The 20542-nt window shown below is 44.7% G+C and overlaps 1 protein-coding gene across 4 annotated transcripts in view; it reads right to left on the bottom strand.

Annotated features, from left to right (window-relative positions):
* The window catches only part of TRAF3 (TNF receptor associated factor 3), an 89698-nt gene that overhangs the window by 23612 nt on the left and 45544 nt on the right, over window positions 1-20542 (bottom strand). For all 4 annotated transcript variants that reach the window (XM_083615127.1, XM_083615126.1, XM_083615125.1 and 1 more), the window contains 5 exons: window positions 15693-15744; window positions 10124-10228; window positions 8261-8428; window positions 6623-6703; window positions 993-1067 (listed from right to left, as the gene is read on the bottom strand). In XM_083615127.1, coding sequence (XP_083471253.1) covers window positions 993-1067; window positions 6623-6703; window positions 8261-8428; window positions 10124-10228; window positions 15693-15744 — 481 coding nt within the window. The remainder of the gene's footprint in view (window positions 1-992; window positions 1068-6622; window positions 6704-8260; window positions 8429-10123; window positions 10229-15692; window positions 15745-20542) is intronic.

Here is a 20542-nt window from a genome sequence, read left to right as displayed (position 1 = left end):
GCTACTCACCACCCAAAAACCACCTGCAAATCTCACTAATTTTGGGATACCTGTGAGTTTTGGGGCTCACATTTGGGCTAAAGAGGGTTTAAAATTTTAAACTAAAAAAGCAATAAACTGCAGGTCTGCAGAATGTCTCTTTATATCCTTGTCCCGACACATTTCCTCAAAAGGAACAAGAAACGGGCAATTTATATTAGACTGAGCACTTCCCACTAATGTCCAACCGTCGATGGGTTTCACTGGAGAGCTAAGACAAGAGGCATGGCAGGAAAGGAAGAATCGATCTACCTGGCAAAAAGTCTCATTTTGAAGTTCACCGTCTTCCACACTCATTCTTGGTGGCTTCGTTTGCGCATGCCAAGGGTTGGACAATGAACCTACTCGTTGTAGGTACGAAGAACCAAGCTCATCCTTCCCCCAGCCCAGAATCCAGCAGATGTTTGGGGACCACTGGCCACACTGGGTACCCCGGCCTAGGCTGACACATTTTTAACTCCTTAAGGGACACTCACTAAACCTCCACATATACCCTGTTTAAACGCACAAAGGCAGAAATTGCAGGACAGCAGCTTATAGCAGGTTAAGCCTTCCGTGGATTTTATTGGGCACAAGCAGTATTAAGGGCCAAAAGTTTCATTGCAGAAAAGTAGTAAGCTTTGTGGAAACAACTTAAGTAATTGCAGTCTGCTTTCTTGAGGGGCAAACTGTGCCTTTCGAATTCCAAATGCAATGTATCTATTATGTTAAGCAACAGAGTACTGGAACCCTGACACACTGTGGTTCCTAGAAACACGTTTACACATTTAAATTTCTATGGCAGGTAATCTGATCATCACCCAATACATAACTTCAAAATCACTCAAGCCACTGGGTGCCTTTCTCTTAGCGGATAACGAGAGACGTCAAGCCCAGTCGAGAGAGCTATCAATAAGTATTAAGTTTTCTTATTGTAGACTTTCAATCAAGTATATAAATCATTATATACTGACCTGAAAAATGCAGCCATAACGCTTAAAACTACAGGTGCTTGGGGCATTAATACATTCTGACAAATGTGCATTCAACTGTAACGGGAAAAAAATGTGAGTTTTTTTCTTTCTTTCTTTCTTTTTTGAACGGAAAAAATGTATGCACAATAAGGTTCATAAGTATATTTGGGCACACAATGCAGGTTTGTGCATTGTGTGGCTTGGTTGTTTTTTTTTTGCTTGCTTTAAAAGCATGTGCTCGTATATTACCTCCAGTTGTACTTGAGGGGTATACATATACACATGTAATCACAAGAACATTCCAATAAGATATACAAAAGTGACACATTTACAGTGAAACCTCTTCGGGTGGCTACTGCAACCTGATTCGAAAAGGACCTCTGCACGCTTCCCGCGTAATTTTGATTTCTGACGAGAGACTAATTTCTCAAAGTTATCATGGTCCGCTGAGCAGCCACTCTCGACAGCAGTTTCACTGTATTAATAATGCACACACCCCCTCCCTCCTGCCCTCTCCGAAACTGTTTTTAATTCGGAACGGATTTTTTCCTCTTCCCGAAACGTGTCATGCAAAATTTCAGTGATAAGAATAAAGAACAGAGTGACAGAGACTTAGAACAAATATTGCATGAAACAGACATATACATTTTCAATAAAGAAACACGGGTTCTATATTTACAGAAGCAGCAGGCAGAAATAAGTGTTACTTAAAGTAGAGAAAGGATCTTTCACCCTCAGCATATATAAGCACCCTGGGATTTCAGCTAGTTTTGGCTGAGAGGGCAGCAGCTAAGATCAAAACAGAAGACAGCAAGGAAATGGATGAATAATAAAGGAAGCAAAGGTCCGTAAGTTTCCATGAAATGTTTTTGGACAGGCATTGCTAGACTACCACTCCCATAATCCCCAACCACTGGCCATGCTGCCTGGGGATGATGGGAGCTGGAGTTTAAGAACTTCTGGAGAACCATGTTTCCTGTTCCCTACATCTGCTTTAGGACCTTTGAGAGTCCTAATATTGCCTATTCCAGAGCCTAGGGCAGGGTATACCAAACTTGGGTCTCCGGCTGGTTTTGGACTGCAACTCCTATCACCCCTAAGTGGTCAGGGATAATGGGAACTGGAGTCCAAAAACAGCTGGAGACCCAAGTCTGGCCTATCATGTACATCTGGCCTATCATGTACAATCTCTCCAGAGCTTCAAACCGCCTCACTCCTCGGCCCATCCTTGCTGCTAATAAGAAGGCCTGCATAGCCAGCTTTTTGTTTGAGATTTGTAGCACATGGTGTGAGAGAAAAGCATGAGAAACAGCACATGATGTGTCCCTATTATCACAAAGCACAGAAATAATCTAGGAATTTACTAAAGGTCTAATCCTGAAAACTCTTTATGAACCAGAAGACTTAGTGAGGAGATGGAACTGATGGATTCATTCCTCTTACATTTATACCCCACCTTTCTTCCATCATGGAAACCAAGGCATCACACATGTTATTCCCAAGGAGTCCCCATTTCAGGCCACTGACCACATCCAGAGTTGGTTCACTTCGGCCTTACATGCCTCCAAAACATCCCTTGGAATTTGGTGCTGATCACAAATATTGTGTGGCCTCAAAAGTTCAGATCACCCAATTTGGGGCATTACCTCAGGTTTATTAAATTGCAATTTACCTTTCCAAGTTCACTACATTGTCTGTGCACAGTCTACACAGCCCAAACCAGGACAGCCCACAGGGAGATAAATCAGCTCATATAATCTTTGCACCAGATTCACCAGCGGATGGAAAAGGTGGCTCCACAGCACATCGATAATAATGACCATGCTCCTCTCTTTCAGAGATGCCTGTGGGATTGTTCCCCACCATTTTGGGGGGCGGGACTGAAACCTGTTGTTTCGTAGTATATTACTCATGAGAGAGCAGGCATTAATTATATGTTCTCTCTCTCTCTCTGCTCCCGACCTCTGCTCAGTACACACACTTTGACTTATGACAGGCCTGCTCCCCCAGTTTGAGAAATCACCTCTGTCGGTCGTGTTGTTGTGCTAAAATATTGATGTTTATTAGTATGTCCCGATATCAATACTGAGCATTCTTGGGGTGCTCTTGACTCTAGGGCCAGATTCAACTGAATCTGGCACAACAAGACTTCCCTCTCACTTGAACTCCCCCCAAATCAGCTCAGGAGAACCTCAGAACAGCATGCAGGGGAGAAATAGGGGAGATGGTTCCATTTGGCAAGTGAAATTCTTGTGTTGACGGAACAATCAACTTAGCATGATGCTAAGTTAGCATCTTCTAGGGTCTTACCTTACATGTCAGTGGACCATAAGTAAACAGGCTTGAGGATGTTATATCATAAGAAAGTTAACATCATTGATCCATAAAAAGGTAAAGGGACCCCTGGCCATTAGATCCGGTCGTGGCCGACTCTGGGGTTGCGGCGCTCATCCCGCTTTATTGGCCGAGGGAGCCAGCGTACAGCTTTCGGGTCATGTGGCCAGCATGACTAAGCCGCTTCTGGCAAACCAGAGCAGCACACGGAAACGCTGTTTACCTTCCCGCCAGAACAGTACCTATTTATCTACTTGCACTTTGAAGTGCTTTCGAACTGCTAGGTTGGCAGGAGCAGGGACTGAGCAACGGGAGCTCACCCCGTCGCAGGGATTCGAACCGCTGACCTTCTGATAGGCAAGTCCTTGGCTCTGTGGTTTAACCCACAGCGCCACTTGCGTCCCTCATTGATCCATACAGACAGCTAAATAGTATGCCTTACTGGACCATCACAAATACTATTTTCCCCCTATTTAATACCAATAAACTAATGTGGAACAACATGTGACGCTGGTCGATGTATTTCCATAAATGTGTGTGACAGTTAATGATGCGAGGTGCATTTATGTGCTCATACGAAAATGTCAAATGAGAACTGATGGGCAGAATATGGGGTGTTCCCAGAGATTTTCCGCTAGGGCCTTCCCTCCCCGCAGTTTGTTTTCAGTTTTGGACATGGTAGGGCACGGCAAGAAAAAAATGGCTGGACAGTGTTGCAGGGGAAAAGCAACAGACAACAGGCAATAGCTCCTCTACCCCTCCCACATCTTCCAGTTCTACCCTGCAATCCCATAGGATGTTCATTCTTACTTTCTGCAGCTAGATGTTTATCCTGAAGACTGCGTAATGAAGTCACTCTTAACGCTATACTTGAAAATGATGGTTACAGGAGCTGGATCACCTCTTTAAAGTTAAATTACCAGTGCATAAGTTTTGTTCCCAGTGACAAAAAAATTCCACAGGTCAAATTAAGTGTAGCAGGAGATGTCTGTCCGAACACAATATCAAATGCAAAGGGTGGTTGTGACGGACGGCCAAGCCAGACCAATCTGGTGGCGCAGTTCCCCTGAAACTCCACCAGAGTACCGAAGCCTCTCTCTGATTGGCTACAGAGTCGGCTAGTCACACAAGGGGGAGGAGCAGCACTTTGAGAGAGAGAATAAAAGGAGCGGTTTCGGAGGGAGAGAGTTAGAGAGGGCTAAGGTTCAGGTTATGTGACAGGGCTTGATTTGAGATGTTAGACAGGGTTTAGGTTGAGAGATAGGGCTTGATTTAAGAGGAGAGATAGGGCCGGATTTGAGAAGATGGACAGGGCTTGTTTTGAGATGGGAGTGAGACTGAGGGAGAACTGGTCCTGAGTTCAGTTAGACTAGGACAGAGACTTGCAGCTTAGATAGGGAGACTGGGCTGAGGGTCTGGGAAAGGTATACAGACAGGAGTGTCCTGGGAGGGCTGTGGCTGAACTGGGAGACGGAGAACCTGTGGGAATTCAGGCTAGCGGCATCTCTTTCTAGCCAGGAAGGGAGAGTTCTTCTAGCTCCAAAACTCCCAAACCAGTAACAAGGGGTGAGGTGATCCCCTGGGTCTGTTATGCTATTATGAAATACCTCAGGAGTGAGATTGTTAAGTGAGTGGGTAACTGGGGGAAAGTGCCCTTCTCTCATGATCCAGGGTAATAAATCTGTGAAGGAAGCTGTGTTGCAATAAAAGTATTTAATGGAACCGCCTGTCATAGCTAAGTAGCAGAAAGTGATTTAAGCATCTTACCAGCTGATTAATAGCGGCTGGAGTTTAAGAAGAGCTGTGCCTATACTAGTGTATTTAAGCCCGTGACATCTTTTCTGCCCACTTCTAGTAATAAGTTAACTTCTCTTTGTTGAATACACTTTCCTTGTTTGTTTGATCAACTCCTGACTGGGACTCTAAATCATTAAGTTTTCCCTCACACAAGTCCACCCCGCCCTCCCGACCCCGTGATAAATTTGCAAAACTCTGTATTAATTGATGTACGGTGAGGTGTGCACGCTATATTTAATAGGGGGCAGTTAGCGGGGTGAGTCCGCCACATTATTAATTGGCGATAAGCGGCTGGATCTGCTACAATGAGGTAGTTCTTGTTGAGGTTCTTTCAATTGCTGTTGAAAATCTGGTGCCCATGTTTCCCTTATCTTGCACCTACAGGTCTTGTAATTAATGTTTGAATGTCAAAGTGACCTGGCAACTGGCCAAGAAGGTCACTGTGACCTGGCAAAAGTGTGTTCGTTCTTGGGTATATTAAGAGGGGCCATGCATTGCCTTCTTGCTTTGCTGCAAGAAAGATCTGCCAGATTGATACTGAACTCTGTGCTGGATGTATGTTGTGAGTTGCACTTGCTTTGCATTTGAAGCCTGCCCCTTCTACTACGGATCTAGTGGAAGCATATAGCGTATTGCAACTGCCTTAAAGCTTTGGACCTGGTCAGTAAAGGACTGAACCGACTGAAAAGCTGGGAGTCTGACTGAATTTCTTCCAGCACAAACTGGGGAGCTGCACACGTTTGGTACATGCCATACGCCAACAGTCCTACTGGTGCAAAGACTTCTGGTTGCATAAAGGAACTTTCCATCCCCAACCCCCTAAATCCGTTTCAGGGTTTCTCCCAACCATCCAGAACAGATATGGGGAGAGCGCAGAGGTGCACAGAGAGCGTAGAGAGCAGGGATTTGTACTAACAGAAATCCTTGTGCTAACGGAACTGCTTTGTTTGGGTACTACACAAAACATTTTTAAAAACTGGGTCTTTTTGTAAAAAACAAAATCCAGCCTCAACGTTGGAGAAGCAGACTGCAAGACTACATATTATGAACTCTAATTCAAATTATTTTAGGGTGTTTTTTTTTAAAAAAAAACTTTTAAAGCATTTAAAACTACAACTTAAATTCAGAATACGAACACCACCTAGATGATGCAAAGGTTACACGGTGCCGAGAAATTCTTCTTTGATACCTGCAGTAAGCATTTTGAATTTAGCTCTAACTATGACTGAAGCGATGAGAAAATAGATGGGATCGATGCCAAAAATTTAGGAGAGGGGGAAGCGGAATTTGCATTACAAAATCAGAGAAGTCTATAGAGATTTCTTTATAACAGTACGAAGGTTTGTTTCCTTTTTACAAAAAAAAAAAAGCACACTAGAGCTGCTTCTCGCAAATTTCTTGCACGTTATTACTAAGAACAACATTCTAAGCAGAGTAATATGACAGGCTATTCTTCATTCTTTCATTTTCATGAATGGCTGTGCAATATGATCTCTTACCTCTTTTCTCAGGAGCGCTGAAACGCTACATTTATGAGGACATGTGACCATAACGCAAGGGCAGTCTGCATCTTCATGTTTCTAAGCGGAAGAAAGGGAAAATCACACACTTGAAAGTCCATTAATAATTTTTGCAGGAGGACATTAAAGAACCAGCACGTCTCTCCTTCGTAATTTACATCTCAAGACTCTGATCTTCGGAGACATATTGCGGTGTTTATGAAGTCATGCAACCCTCGTTACTGAGGTCACACTTAGAGCATCAACACACTTATTTCCTTTCTGATATAATTCACAAGGGTGCACATTATTTTAAAACGAATTATTAACGTAAATAAACTAAAAACCCTTGCTTCCAGATGTAGCACACTCTTCAACCTCGGGTCCCCAAATGCTATCATCATCATCATCATCATCACTACCACTATTTATTAGATTTCTTCCCTACAACTTCTCCCCCCGCCAAACTCCATAAAATATTAACTGCATGGATTTCAGACTATATAGCTGCAATTCCGATGTTACAGTTTTAAGCCATTTTAATTTTCATTGCATTGCATTCCTTAGACACAGTTGTGATTAGGTGATATATGAAATCTATAAATAAATAAATATCAGACATGCACAAGGGGGATGGGGGGCTGACACCGTGAATTTACAGTTCTCTGTTTGTGTTGTGAAGTTTATTATTACTATTACTGTTACTATTATTATTATACCCTATACCCTAGGGTCAGTTCACAATATAAAATCACAATATAAAAACACAAAATACATAATGAAAACAAGAACAACAACCCAATAATCCCTAACACATTTTAAAAGGGCATTGGATGTCAAACAACCAAACACCTGGTTAAAGAGGAAACGTATTTTGCCTGGTGCCTAAATGAAGTTAAACTAACTGATTAATTAACAGGCTTCTATTACACTGGTCATCAGTGCAGATACCAGGGCACGATACAGAATAAAGCAAAGCATTTGACATATAAGAGACAATAAAACAAGCTGACAAAACGGAAAAATTAGGAACCAGTGCAAAAGTCGCCAGGCTCTGGAAAGCTATGGAAAATCGGTTTGTTAGTTCTTGAGCTACAAAGGGGATTTCCAACTCTGCGAGGCATGCAGAGTCTACGAATCCTTGAGTTCTAGCTAGCAGAACAAAAGATATTTAAAGATCTCGTTTGCATAACTTTGATTCCCTTCCCTCCCCACAAAAAAAACCCCTTCCCCCTTCTGAAGGGCAGAGAGAATTGTTTGCTTTCTTTTCATTTTCAGAATGTCACTGGAAGGCCGCCTGATATGATAAAACATGGATGGGTTTATCTTGTGACCAAAAGAGGCGCCTCCAAGGAAGCAGCTGTTAATTAAGAGCAGGTCTCCTTTTGATCAGCTTAAAATGTTTCTCCAGTAAAGAGAAGAGGTGTCTTCCTGCACTGGGCACAGTGTCCCATTTACTGCGGATCACATTAGATTCTAAGCAGAGATCACAGGTTCTATAGTACAGCACCATTTGTGGGTCCAAATGCCTCCCTACTGTTATAAAAACCAACCTTTTTAAAGTTTCTGCTATACAGAAGTTGAAAAAACAACGACAACTTTTAGCAATGAACTATTTTAGTGAAAAGCAACACTCACCTGTATCATAATCATTGGGACTTGGTTTTTACAGTATTTACACGTTGTTTCCCGATATTTACAGGTCTTCTCTGCATGGTCTGGCAAGTCTCTTCGCAGTATTTTTTCCTTGCAATCAGCCCGAGGGCATGGAAGCTCTTCAAACAGACAGTCATTTCTCAGGTGGGTCTGAAGCAAACATGTACCAGGCGGTCATATACACTTTTGGGTTTCACATTTTCTCACTTTAGCCATTAACAGGTGAATCTTACCAAGTTAATTTAAAGAGAGATAGCACCACTCTTTCTCAAAATCAACCCTTTCCCTCGTTTCAGATTAAGTGCAAATATACCGTATTTTTCGCTCTATAAGATGCGCCAGACGATAAGACGCACCTAGTTTTTGGAGGAGGAAAACAAGAAAAAAAATATTCTGAACCCCAGAAGCCAGAACAGCAAGAGGGATCTGGCTTCTGGGATAGCCGTGCAGCCTGCATTCGCTCCATAAGACGCACACACATTTCCCCTTACTTTTTAGGAGGGAAAAAGTGCATCTTATAGAGCGAAAAATACGGTAACTAACCAGCACAAAGAAAAATCTCAAGACACCTGGCTACCTACACACCTGCGGTTGCCACCCAGAAAAGCTTTAAATATGACTTTTGAAGAAGTGGTGGTTGATACCTTTGAGGCTAACTCCTAAATCTTACCAAAGTAGCACCTAGAAAAGGTAAGGGGGTTTCCCAGCTTTGTTCAAAAAAGCAAAATATTGGTACCTGACATCTTTCGTGACCACACAAATCCTAACGGCACAGTTCCAGACATCTTGCCTCCTCTACCCACCGTTCCAAACACTTCCTTTTCACACACATTTAATGAATTAAATGCCCCACCTTTCCTCCCAAGGGAGCTCAGGATGGTAATCATACAAGCGATAAAACAATCAAAAAGTCGAAAAAGCAATTCCAATAGATGCAGATGAAAATGTAGGTTCTGCCAACGATGCTTGGATAACCAGCGCCTTTTCTCACATTGCATTAGGAGCTGGTTTACAACACCCCCTGCCAGATAGTCACTTTATTCTGGTGCTTTGGTTTTGATCTGACAGGTCACAAACAGTGACTGGAGTGTGACCTGACTGAGGGCTGGACCAGGAGAGAAAAAGCAGGGGGAGTAAGTGTTGGGAAAAGCAAGAGAAAGATGCTTGGTCTGTTTTTTTGAGATCTCAAAATCCACCCTTAATGTTTTCAACAGGGAATGATATTCGAGGTTTCGTAGTCTAGAGGTCATTAGCCGCTCTGCTTTCCAACATTCGTTCCCTCGTTTTGGTTAATAGGGTGGACACGTTTGCACATCACAATAAGCCAAGGTTTCTGGCGTGCCGTAGTTTGCTTTGGATGAACGGCAGGCTTGCACATACTGCCCAATCACTCCCTCCCTGTGCATGAGCCAGGAAGCAAAACAAGCAGCTGCAGTTAAAAACTGGTTTCCCATCGCATCCAAACCCAGGACTGTGGTTGGCTCCTCCCTAACAGGCTAGGATCTGCTAAGCCTATTGACTAACCATGGCTTAAGTCAATATCAAACCACGGCTTAAGGTTGAGTAGCAACCCTGCCTTATTAAGGAGAAATAAACGAGATGTAATGGGAAGCCATTCTTAGATGCAACTTCCTTTTTCATTTCTCCCACTTGCACCAGGGGAGGGGTGACGCAGGAGCATCTGGGCATCTCGTGGGTATTAAAGTGCGTAAGTGAGGAACCTTGGCTTACCTTAATGTGCAAACACAGCTGCTGGGGAACTTTAGTTAGTTGACCACAGAACACAGACCACGCCATTCTGTAAACTGGGGGGGGAAGTAATTGCAAGATATTCCAACTACTTACAAGCAACTGTCCCAAGGTCAATTGTTCTCTGCAACCTTTGTTTTCATTCCTGCAGAATATCTGAAGGGCAAGAAGCTCCCTCCGACAGCAATTATCTTTAAATATCTAGAATTAAGAGACATTTAACAGATGGTTATAGCAGTGGTCCAAGTCTTCACACTATTGCAGCTCTGCTGCATGATTGTAAGTGGCTGACTGAAAGGCCAGCTTTTTAACAGCTATATAAAGACACACAGAGATTCGCATGAAATGAGGAAAATTGTTTTCAGAGCAATTTCTCGAGAACAATATCGGCTAACACCAGTTTTGAGCGCGGGTGGTGCCGTTGTCACCTCGTGCCGACAGGCTATCAATCAGCACAATGAAAACATCCTGATTTCTGCATGCACAGCAAGACAACAGTGTTGCTGCGATGTCCAATGTAGCCTGGGAAAAAGCTCTTTTTTATTTATATCATGTTCTTCTGCTGTGCTATGAATATAGGTCTGAAGGTTGTCTACACTTTTAGAACACTTGTTTCTCAGCTCAGATAATTTGCCTTTTTTTATTAGCAGGCGCACGAGTACAAAAAGCTAGGACACAAGCAGGTTTGCTCTTGGTTTTGTGCAAAGCAACGTGAATGAGGAGCTACAAATTTTTTAGCTGGCATCCCAATGAATCAAAGGGGAGAGCATGACTGGCTATTCCAAATTAAATCAGAAGATTGCTACTGAATATTCTCTGTAGGTAACCTTTCATATCCTCAGCTGGTACAGATTTATACTTTAAAAAGCCCAGCCATGAAGAAGCCTCTTAGACTGAAGACACTGAACAGCCACAACATCACAAAAACTGGGGAAGAAGGTTCTGGAGTGATCTACGTTATTTGACTGTGTTATTCCTCACCTAACCTTTTGCGGGGATAATGAAGTGGCAGACCACAGACCACATCAGCCCAACTGGCACCCTTCCAAAGGGACTACAATTCCCATCATCCCTGACCAATGGGCCATTGCTGGTTGGGGCTGATGGGAGTTGAACAACATCTGCAGGGCACCAGATTGGGAAGGCTAGATTACATACACCAGTAAACTTGCTTTTATCTTGTATTTTAATCTGTGGACCGCCCTGAGATTTTAGAATGAAGGGTGGTATATAATAAATAAACAAAATTAACTGATTTTGAATCACCCAGACAGTTTTCTAGGCCCCATGGAGCCAAGAGAGCCTGAGTGAAGTCAATGAGCATTCATTCCTTCTGACCAATATGATGCCCACAGGTTTATTGTGGTGTATGCACAGACAAAGTAAGATCACAGGTGACTGATATGGTCCCCTCTACATATGCCTCCCAACATAGGTTGGAGTTGAGGCTTGGGCTGATGACACCTGGAGAGAACCAGTGTCTACCCCATCACAGGTGGCAGACACACTATGCTTCTTGTGGCCCAGCAAACACCCAATTCTCTTTTCCGCAGACCACACAGACCCAAGTTTAGAACATCTGAAGATAGGACAGATGGCCCGTGGGAAAGGAAATCGGCTTTATGATGAAACAAAAGCCTACACTGGGTTATAGAAATCTGCCATGAGCAACCAGGGAGGAGAGAAACGCAATAGGACAGTGAAGAGTGTGCACCAAAAACGCTCTGTAGCCAAAATGCAACAAGCTCAGCTGCAGTAGCAGCAAAGGAACAGAGAATGAGAGAAGGGATCAGGTGGCCAAACCCATGATGGAGTGAAGAAATATGAAAACAACCACAAAACAACAGTTAAGATTTGTCTTTACTAGGCACTGGAGAAGAGTCAACACTTCTAAGAAGCCTCCAGCTCAACTAGCTTTGGCATGGTGATGCATTATCAATTCCCACCTCCCTTCCTGCCCTCCACTCCAATAAGGAAGTAGGAGGAGTCTTCCTGGATGATGTCGTCAACAACTGCTGACCACTGCTCCATGTGGCAAGCCATCTCTCTACAGCTTCTTGAGGAAGAAAATTCCAGACTGGCCTTTAGCTGCTCCTGGGGATGGCAGAGTACAAGAGGGATAGCTGCCTTAGTGGATATTTGCTTGAGCAACAGGGCCTACCTGAGCTGTTGCTCACCTTGTGTTTCGCCATTTTCCTGCATTATGTTGGGATTCACGTTTATGTGCCTCTATGGGCATTAATTGCCCTTGAGCAGGCACCTTCGATTCTCTGGACCAATGCCCAGTCTGACGTCAATGCTATTGTTATATCCTCCCTAAGTGTCCAACATTTGGCCCAGGTGCTTGTATTAACTTGCTTGGGTATGGTTTTGGAACATGAGGTGTGCCTTGTGCACCTACCTCTGATCCCACACTGGTCTTGATCACAGATCATTGACCATAAAGCCTTGATCTTGACACTGATTCATAGACCACCTGGTTTTAAGGATTCAGTCCTGTTGGGTTTTCAAATGACCCAATTCTCACAACAATGCAACGGAGGCATGGGGCTGGTATTGACAGCCGTCCTTTTTCCTACCCTGCATGTTTCAAATACAACTACTGCAGTCTTGGTGCCCAGCTCCAGTCTGGATACCAGGACTACCTTCGTATGAACAGTCTCAGTATCCTGCTAAAGCTGTAGTACCTAGAGCATTTCTTGGCCGGCTCCAGTTCAAGCCTAAACACCTGGCATCCCTTGGATCTGGAAGTCTCAGTAGCCAAGCACATGCCTTGGTACCTAGAGTGTTTCTCTAAACTGGCAGTCTTGATGTTTGACTTGTATTCTGGTCCTACGGTTCCTCAGCACCAACTCATGCCTAGTGCTAGTCCCAATATCTAGCCTCTCTCTCTGTCCTGACAGGTTTGAATCCCAGCTCAAGTCTCAGTTATTGGGGTTTTTTAATGCAAAGTTTCTCTGCTTACATTCCAATTTCAGTACCTAACATTTCTCAGCAATGATGGTTTCAGTGGCAAGTCCCATCCTTTGCCCCTGATATCCAACTCTATCCTCGGCATCACGTGTTCTCTGTACAAAGGGTGTTCAAGCTTCAGTAACTCCTGTCTTCTCATTACTGGTCGCTCTAGGACCCGGACTCAAGCCTTGGAACCTCGCATCCTCTACATTTTATGGGCTCAATGTGGGCATCTTCTTTGGTACAGGTGGCCTTGACACCTACGATGGTGTCCCTGGGTGGGCATGAACCACCAACCTACTTCAACACCTAGTAGCCACTGGTGGCCTTGACATCTGATCTATGACTTGGTGCTCATTACAGAGGCAGTCCCAGCCAAAGCCCCTGTGCCCTACACTTGGCAACCCTTGGCGTAAAGCACATACAGTTGAAATGCACTCAACAACATAGGCACCACGTTTTCTGGGTACATAACTGCTTTTCCCTGAATGATCTGGGTTCCCAACAAGTTCTAGCACAAAGTGTATGCTGTAAGGTGAGAGGAACCTTAAAATGTGGCCCTCCTTGCATCTCCATCTGGTCCTTGGGGGTCTCACCCAGGCCTCACCTGTCACCAGCCCTGCTTAGTGCCTTCCTGGAGTGCTCTTGCCTGACTAAAATGTCAACAAAGTTTTTTGCTTGCCATGATGGGAGGCAGGTAAGTGTGCTACAAAACCTCTGGCTTTTGCACAATCGTCAAGAGTTGCATGCAGCTTTGAGTCTGGCCCCACATGCCACTGGCATCTGGTCCCCAGAAGCCTGCCCATGAGCAAAGGCAGCTCTAGGGGCCAAAATTGTTCCCTACCCCTGCTGTGCAGACTTGCTCCAAAAAACCTGTAGCCTTGTAACCTGGCTTCAATCCTGGAGCGTGCTGCCTTTGAAGGAGCATTTGGGTCTGTGATCCATACCACAACACTTAGCCTTCTGCAATGAAAGCTTTATTTGCACGGCAGGCTTTCTTCTACTCCTTCTGCGCTGTCTGCATGCTCCTCAGCATCCCTCCAATTTGATTCGCCTTCAAGTGAACTTCATCAGCAGCCCACGTCTGCACAGCCCTTTGTTAGCCTCTATCTGCATGACTGCACCTCTCTGGGACTGCGGAATGCAGCACTGTTCTCAGAGACCGCATGCTGTTGACTACCTGGCTGTATATATCGTTAAGGCTGGAGTTCCTATCTGCCTGTCATTCATTAGCCTCATCCCAGTAGCAGCAGAGGAGCTGTCCTTACGAATCAAAGCAGATTACACCACGGCTGTGTGTCTCCTGATCAGGGACAATGTGCACCTGCACACTTTCTGCATAGGGAGCATCTAACCTTCTAGGGCTTCTGGGACATGCCCTGCATGTTTTCCTTCAGCAGATGCACCTACCTAGTTGTCTTCCAAGCACCTGCCCAGCTTGAGTGTCAACGCAGAGCCACTAACTGGTGCAGCAGGACCAGAAGCAGGGTTTTCACGGCAGCCTCAACCATCCCACCAACTTTTGCCTAGTGACAAATCTCCATTAGATGATCGCTGCCAAGCATCACCTGCTGACTTTGCTACAAGACGAGTCAATACTTGTACTTGAGAGGAATACCTGCTCTTTTATCACTGGATGCAACTTCCTCTACTTCCCCCACGGGGACTGGACAAACTCCACACTAGTAGAATGTGAAGAGACAAGTCATTCTAATTTTTAACCACATTGATGCTGCCATGGGGCAACTATGTGCTTCTCTGGTGAATTGACCATGATTCTATAAACCTTCTACAGCTTCCCTTTCTTGCATGGATCCACATCCATGAGGATCTATTCACCTGCACAAGCAGAACGATTTCCACTTGCGCCAAGGGACTTCCTCCTCTCCCCCTTCCTTTTTCCCCCACAACCCCCAAATCTGCTCCAGAGTGTTGTGGGAACCTCCACAATAGGTTTAGGGGGTGAATGGGGTGAAGAACGTTCTGATGCATGAAGAGAAATCATTGCACTGATAAAACATTCCCCATAGCACTCTTGTGAATATAACCCATGATCCTCAACGCTACTAGCTCCTACGTTCTTGGGGAGAACTGCAGGGGTAGCCAATGTGGTGGGGTTCTCCAGAAGTTGTGGGACTATAACTCCCATCATCCTTGGCCATCGTCTCCACTGGCTGGGGCTGATGGTAGTTGCAGTCTAACAGCATCTGGAGGGCACCACATTAGCTACCCGTGGTGTACTGTTTGCAAACTCCCTACTGCAGAACTATCTTGTCATGCTTGCCTTGCTATAATAGAACTTGTGCAAGATAACTACATCTCTACCCGCCTGTTATGGATTGTTGGCTACACGCACCTCGGCTGATTCCTCAGGGAAGAACTGCAGTTATGTGTGAATGGCGAGCAAGTAAGGAGACAGTTCATCATTAGCTGTCTGCTATCAGGAGTTAGAAGATCAGCTATAAGAATCCCGCTCTACCTGCTTTCCTGGGGGTCAGGTGGGCCCTGTTTTTGAAAAGGACAACCCATACAAGAACTGCACTCATGAAAAATTCTGGAGCAAGAGAAAAAGAGCTAGAAATGCATTTACACTGCAGAAAGTAAAGGCCAATTTCTTGTCTGAGATAAGCAAAGCAACCTAGTTTAAGATGCACAATAAGGTGGTTCGTTTTTGGTTTTTTGGGGAGGGGGTGGGGAGATGGAACTATACCTTATCTTTCACTATTGTTTCTTGACATGCTGTACATTTTGGAATTGCAGAGCTAGAAAAGAAAAACAACAACAACAACTGATCTTACACCAAAACTTTGTTTGCATACATGTAGCATTTCATATATGTTGACAATAAATTTAAACAGAGGTCAGTACATTTAAAAAGGGGAAAAAAAGAAAACTAGGCAAAGTTTGGGACCGCACTGGTCACAGAGGTTAAATGACACACATACACACAAAAAGCAGGCAGAATACAAACAATCAAATCAAAATGCACCTTATAAGTTGAATCCAAAACTTTCTCCTGTATGAAAGGGCAAAGGAAACATTGATCCAACAGAGGCTCCCCACCAGTGAAAGGGAGCAGAGTGGCAATTTCTATTGGTTGTCCCTTTCCACTGCAACCCCCAGCACAAGCACCTATGCTGTTCCAGAAAATAGTCTCCCACGAGAGGTGGTGGACTCTCCTTCCTTGGAGGTTTTTAACCAGAGGTTGGATGGCTGTCCATCATGGATGCTTTAGCTGAGATTCCTGCACTGCAGGGGGTTGGACTAGATGACTCTCGGGGTCCCTTCCAACTCCACAGTTCTATGATTCTACGACCCCCTCAACACTCTGGGCTGAGCATCTCAGGGGGCTACAAGGAAGAAAAGCACTCAGCCTCACATCCCATCCTTCCAGGACAAGGAGAGCTCTGCTCAGTCTGGGCCCAGACCTGTGATGTTCAGAGCACCTTTCCTTCAAGCAGAATTTTATTATTTCCCCTTCCTTTTTGTTTGTTTGTTTTGTTTAATCTGCATGAATCTCCTGGTATTAATCTCCTGGTATTAATCTCCTGGTATGCCCCGCAGAGGACCTTAAGGTCCACAAATGACAACATTTCGGAGGTCGCAGGTTGCAAGGTGGTTAGATTGGTCTCAACTAGGGCCAGGGCCTTTTCAGTACTGGCCCCGACTTAGTGGAAAGCTCTGTCACAAGAGACTAGGGACCTGCAGGACTTGATATTTTTCCCCAGGGCCTGCAAGGCAGAGCTGTTCCACCCGGCCTTTGGTTTGGACTCAGTCTGACCCTTATGTTTCCCTCCCCTTATGGTCTTGATTTATTGGCTACTTTTAAAATGACGCTGCATTTTAAATTGCATTTTAACCTGTATTTTAAATTGGTTTTCTTGTTCCCCCTATTATGTTTTTAGTGTGATTTTATTGGTGTTAGCCGCCCTGAGCCCGGCTCTGGCCGGGGTATAAATAATATTATTATTATTATTATTATTATTATTATTATTATTATTATTAACAGCTCAGTGAAGACTCCCAAGAGAGGTTGTGCCAGCTTCCCTTAACCAGGTGCTTCTTGGTCAGGGATGATGGGAGTTGCAGTCCTAAACAACTGGAGGACACCAGGTCGGAGGAGGCTGGGTTACACTATTTACGGCTATTATGAAAGTTTATGACATTAAATGCCTGGACAGCTCAGTTGATTAGAGCGTGGTGCCGATAGCGCCAAGGCTACAGGTTCAATCCAGCTGCATATTCCTGCATTGCAAGGGGTCCCCTTCCATCTCTAAAATTCTATATTTTAAAAATGGGAAACCATAACTTTATTAATGATGTAGCAAGCTTACTGTTCCGGGTCAACTTTTAAAAGCATGGCTATAAACAGTTTTTTTTAAAAAAAAAACCTACTTGCGCCATAAGACTGTCTACCTGCAACACTGAGCCAAAGCTCTTGCAAAAGCATCATAATGCTATTGCAATGCTCCATTCACAATCACTTGTCGGCTTTGATGCAACAAGAAGATTACCTTAAGAGCATAACAGAGTGAAAGCTTCCTTTCTTACTGACAGCAACAACGCTGGGAGATAAGGTTGCTTCGCAGCTGATGCCTTCAGACACACTGTGTGCACACACCGTTCTTCATGCATGGAGGGCGGTCCACTCCCGTAGAGCTCACTATGCCCCCAACAGCTGGACATGCACAGTGCTAGCACAGCGATAAAGCTGGGGGGTAAACCTTCCTAAGGGTACCTGCTGGCATCTCCCAAAGAGGTCCAACATCTGTGCTCTTCTCCAAAGCTCCAGTGCATAGTCTGTATGCATGCCAAAGTTTCAGCCCAGATTGTCTGCCGCTCAATGGATGAGTAGGATGCTAGCAATTCAGTTGTGCAAAATGCAGCGGCAATTGCTGTTCTAGATGGTGCCCTTGCATCACCTACCGTATTTTTTGCTCTATAAGACTCACTTTTTCCCTCCTAAAAAGTAAGGGGAAATGTGTGTGCATCTTATGGAGCAAATGCAGGCTGCACAGCTATCCCAGAAGCCAGAACAGCAAGAGGGATTGCTGCTTTCATTGCGCAGCAATCCCTCTTGCTGTTCTGGCTTCTGAAATTCAGAATATTTTTTTTCTTGTTTTCCTCCTCCAAAAACTAGGTGCGTCTTGTGGTCTGGTGCGCCTTATAGAGCGAAAAATACGGTATATTAGCTACTTCAATTGTAGCCCTTGATTACTCTAGTCAATTTAATCCTCATCTTTTAAATGCTGTCATGCTAACAGCAACACACTTCCTAACGTCTTAGTAGGCCCACAAGCTTAACATGAGTTAACAGAGTGATGCAGCAGCAAAAAGAAAAGAAAGCTAATGCTATTCTAAAAGTAAAGGGACCCCTGACCATTAGGTCCAGTCGTGACCGACTCTGGGGTTGCGGTGCTCATCTCGCTTTATTGGCCGAGGGAGTTGGCGTACAGCTTCCGGGTCATGTGGCCAGCATGACTAAGCCGCTTCTGGCGAACCAGAGCAGCGCACGGAAATGCCGTTTACCTTCCCGCTGGAGTGGTACCTATTTATCTACTTGCACTTTGACATGCTTTCAAACTGCTAGGTTGGCAGGAGAAGGGACCGAGCAACGGAAGCTCACCCCGTCGCGGGGATTCGAACTGCCGACCTTCTGATCGGCAAGTCCTAGGCTCTGTGGTTTAACCCACATCGCCACCCGCTATTCTAGGCTACATCAACAGAAGTACAGTGTCCAGTTCAAGGGAATAGTCCCACTCTGTTCTGACCTGGTCAGACCACACCTGGTGTCCAGTTCTGGGCACCACAATTTAAGAAGGATGTTGACAAGTTGGAGCGTATGCAGAGGAGGGCTACCAAGATGATCAAGGGTCTGGAAACCAAGCCTTTATGAGGAACGGTTGAAGGAGGTGGGTATGTTTAACCTGGGTAAGAGGAGACTTAAGATGAGATGTGATAGCCATTTTCAAATAGCTAAAGGGCTGTCAAATGGAAGATGGAGCAAACTTCTTTTCTCCTGCTCTGGAGGATGGGACCTGAACCAATGAACCAAGTTACAAGAAAGCAAATTCCAACTAAACATCAGGAAGCGCTTTCAGATGGTAAGAGCTCTTAAGACAGCAGAATGGACTCCCTTGGAAGGTGGTGGGTTCTCCTTCCTTGGAGGCTTCTAAGCAGAGGTTGGATGGCCATCTGTCATGGATGCTTTAGTTGAGATTCCTGTGTTGCAGGGGGTTGGACTAGATGACCCTCAGGGTCCCTTCTACGGTTCTATGATCTCCACTGACTCTCTTCATTTCTTTCATCTCTAATTTCCCGTCACTTTGAGATGAGGATAATGCAGGAAACTTGTGTTCTGCATTAGAACAAATACCATTCATCTGATACTGTGCTATTGTCTCCTAGTCCTTATTGAATGCACTCAACCATCCTGTTTGCTCTTTTAAACTACTGCTGCATACTGAGCAGTAATCTTCACTGGGCTGTCTTCAGTGGTTCTTGTCTCTCTATCCTCAGATGACCCAGAGAGAGAGAGTGCTAAAGGCTCCACGGCATAATCGTTATATTCTAACAAGTACACGAGAACCGAGAATGGAATTGCTTTCCACCCACAGCTCCAAACCCAATGCGGTGGCACGCTCTCCATTCATTTTAACAGTCGGGAGTTGGAAATGGAAGCGGAGCCCACACAATCACTGCAAACAATGATTCTAGAAGAATTATACAGAAAGGGGTAATGGTATGCAAACAACAATGCACGAGCAGCGAAACACCACAAAGCCATTTACTCTTTGCAGCTTTCAGGTTATTTGAAATTCATATTATTATTTCATTCACACACACACACACACACACACACTTTCAGAAGGCCATTTGCTTGGTACAACACAGAAAACACAATTAACATTCAATCACATATCTAAACATCTTAGGGAAGTAGACGCCCACCAACTTAGCATTTTGGATTACAAGTCTCATTCTTCCCAAATTGATTTCATCATAACAGGAACATTTCCCCCCCACATCTTTCACTTTACCTCATCTAATTATTATTAATTTTTTTGCCTCCCTCTTATCAGCTGTTAACAGTGTGAGATGACAGCATTCTACTACGGAAATTGTGTGTGTGTGTGTATGTATGTAAAGGAACCCCTGACCGTTAAGTCCAGTTGCGAACGACTCTCGGGTTGCGGCACTCATCTCGCTTTACTGGCCAAGGGAGCCGGCGTACAGCTTCCAGGTTATGTGGCCAGCATGACTAAGCCGCTTCTGGTGAACCAGAGTAGCGAACGGGAATGCTGTTTACCTTCCCGCTGGAGCGGTACCTATTTATCCACTTGCACTTTGATGTGCTTTCGAACTGCTAGGTTGGCAGGAGCAGGGACTGAACAGTGGGAGCTCACCCCGTTGCGGGGATTCGAACCACTGACCTTCTGATCGGCAAGCCCCAGGCTCTGTGGTTTAGACCACAGTGCCACACACCCAATATACACAAACAACTTTCATCTCTAATATATCCTGCATTGCAGGGGGTTGGACCGGATGAGACTTTGAGTT

The sequence above is a fragment of the Podarcis filfolensis genome, assembly GCF_964270895.1.
Source record: "Podarcis filfolensis genome assembly, chromosome: 1".
Lineage (NCBI taxonomy): Eukaryota > Metazoa > Chordata > Lepidosauria > Squamata > Lacertidae > Podarcis > Podarcis filfolensis.
Note: the sequence above shows the minus strand (reverse complement) of the source record. Positions and strands in the feature narration are given on the sequence as shown.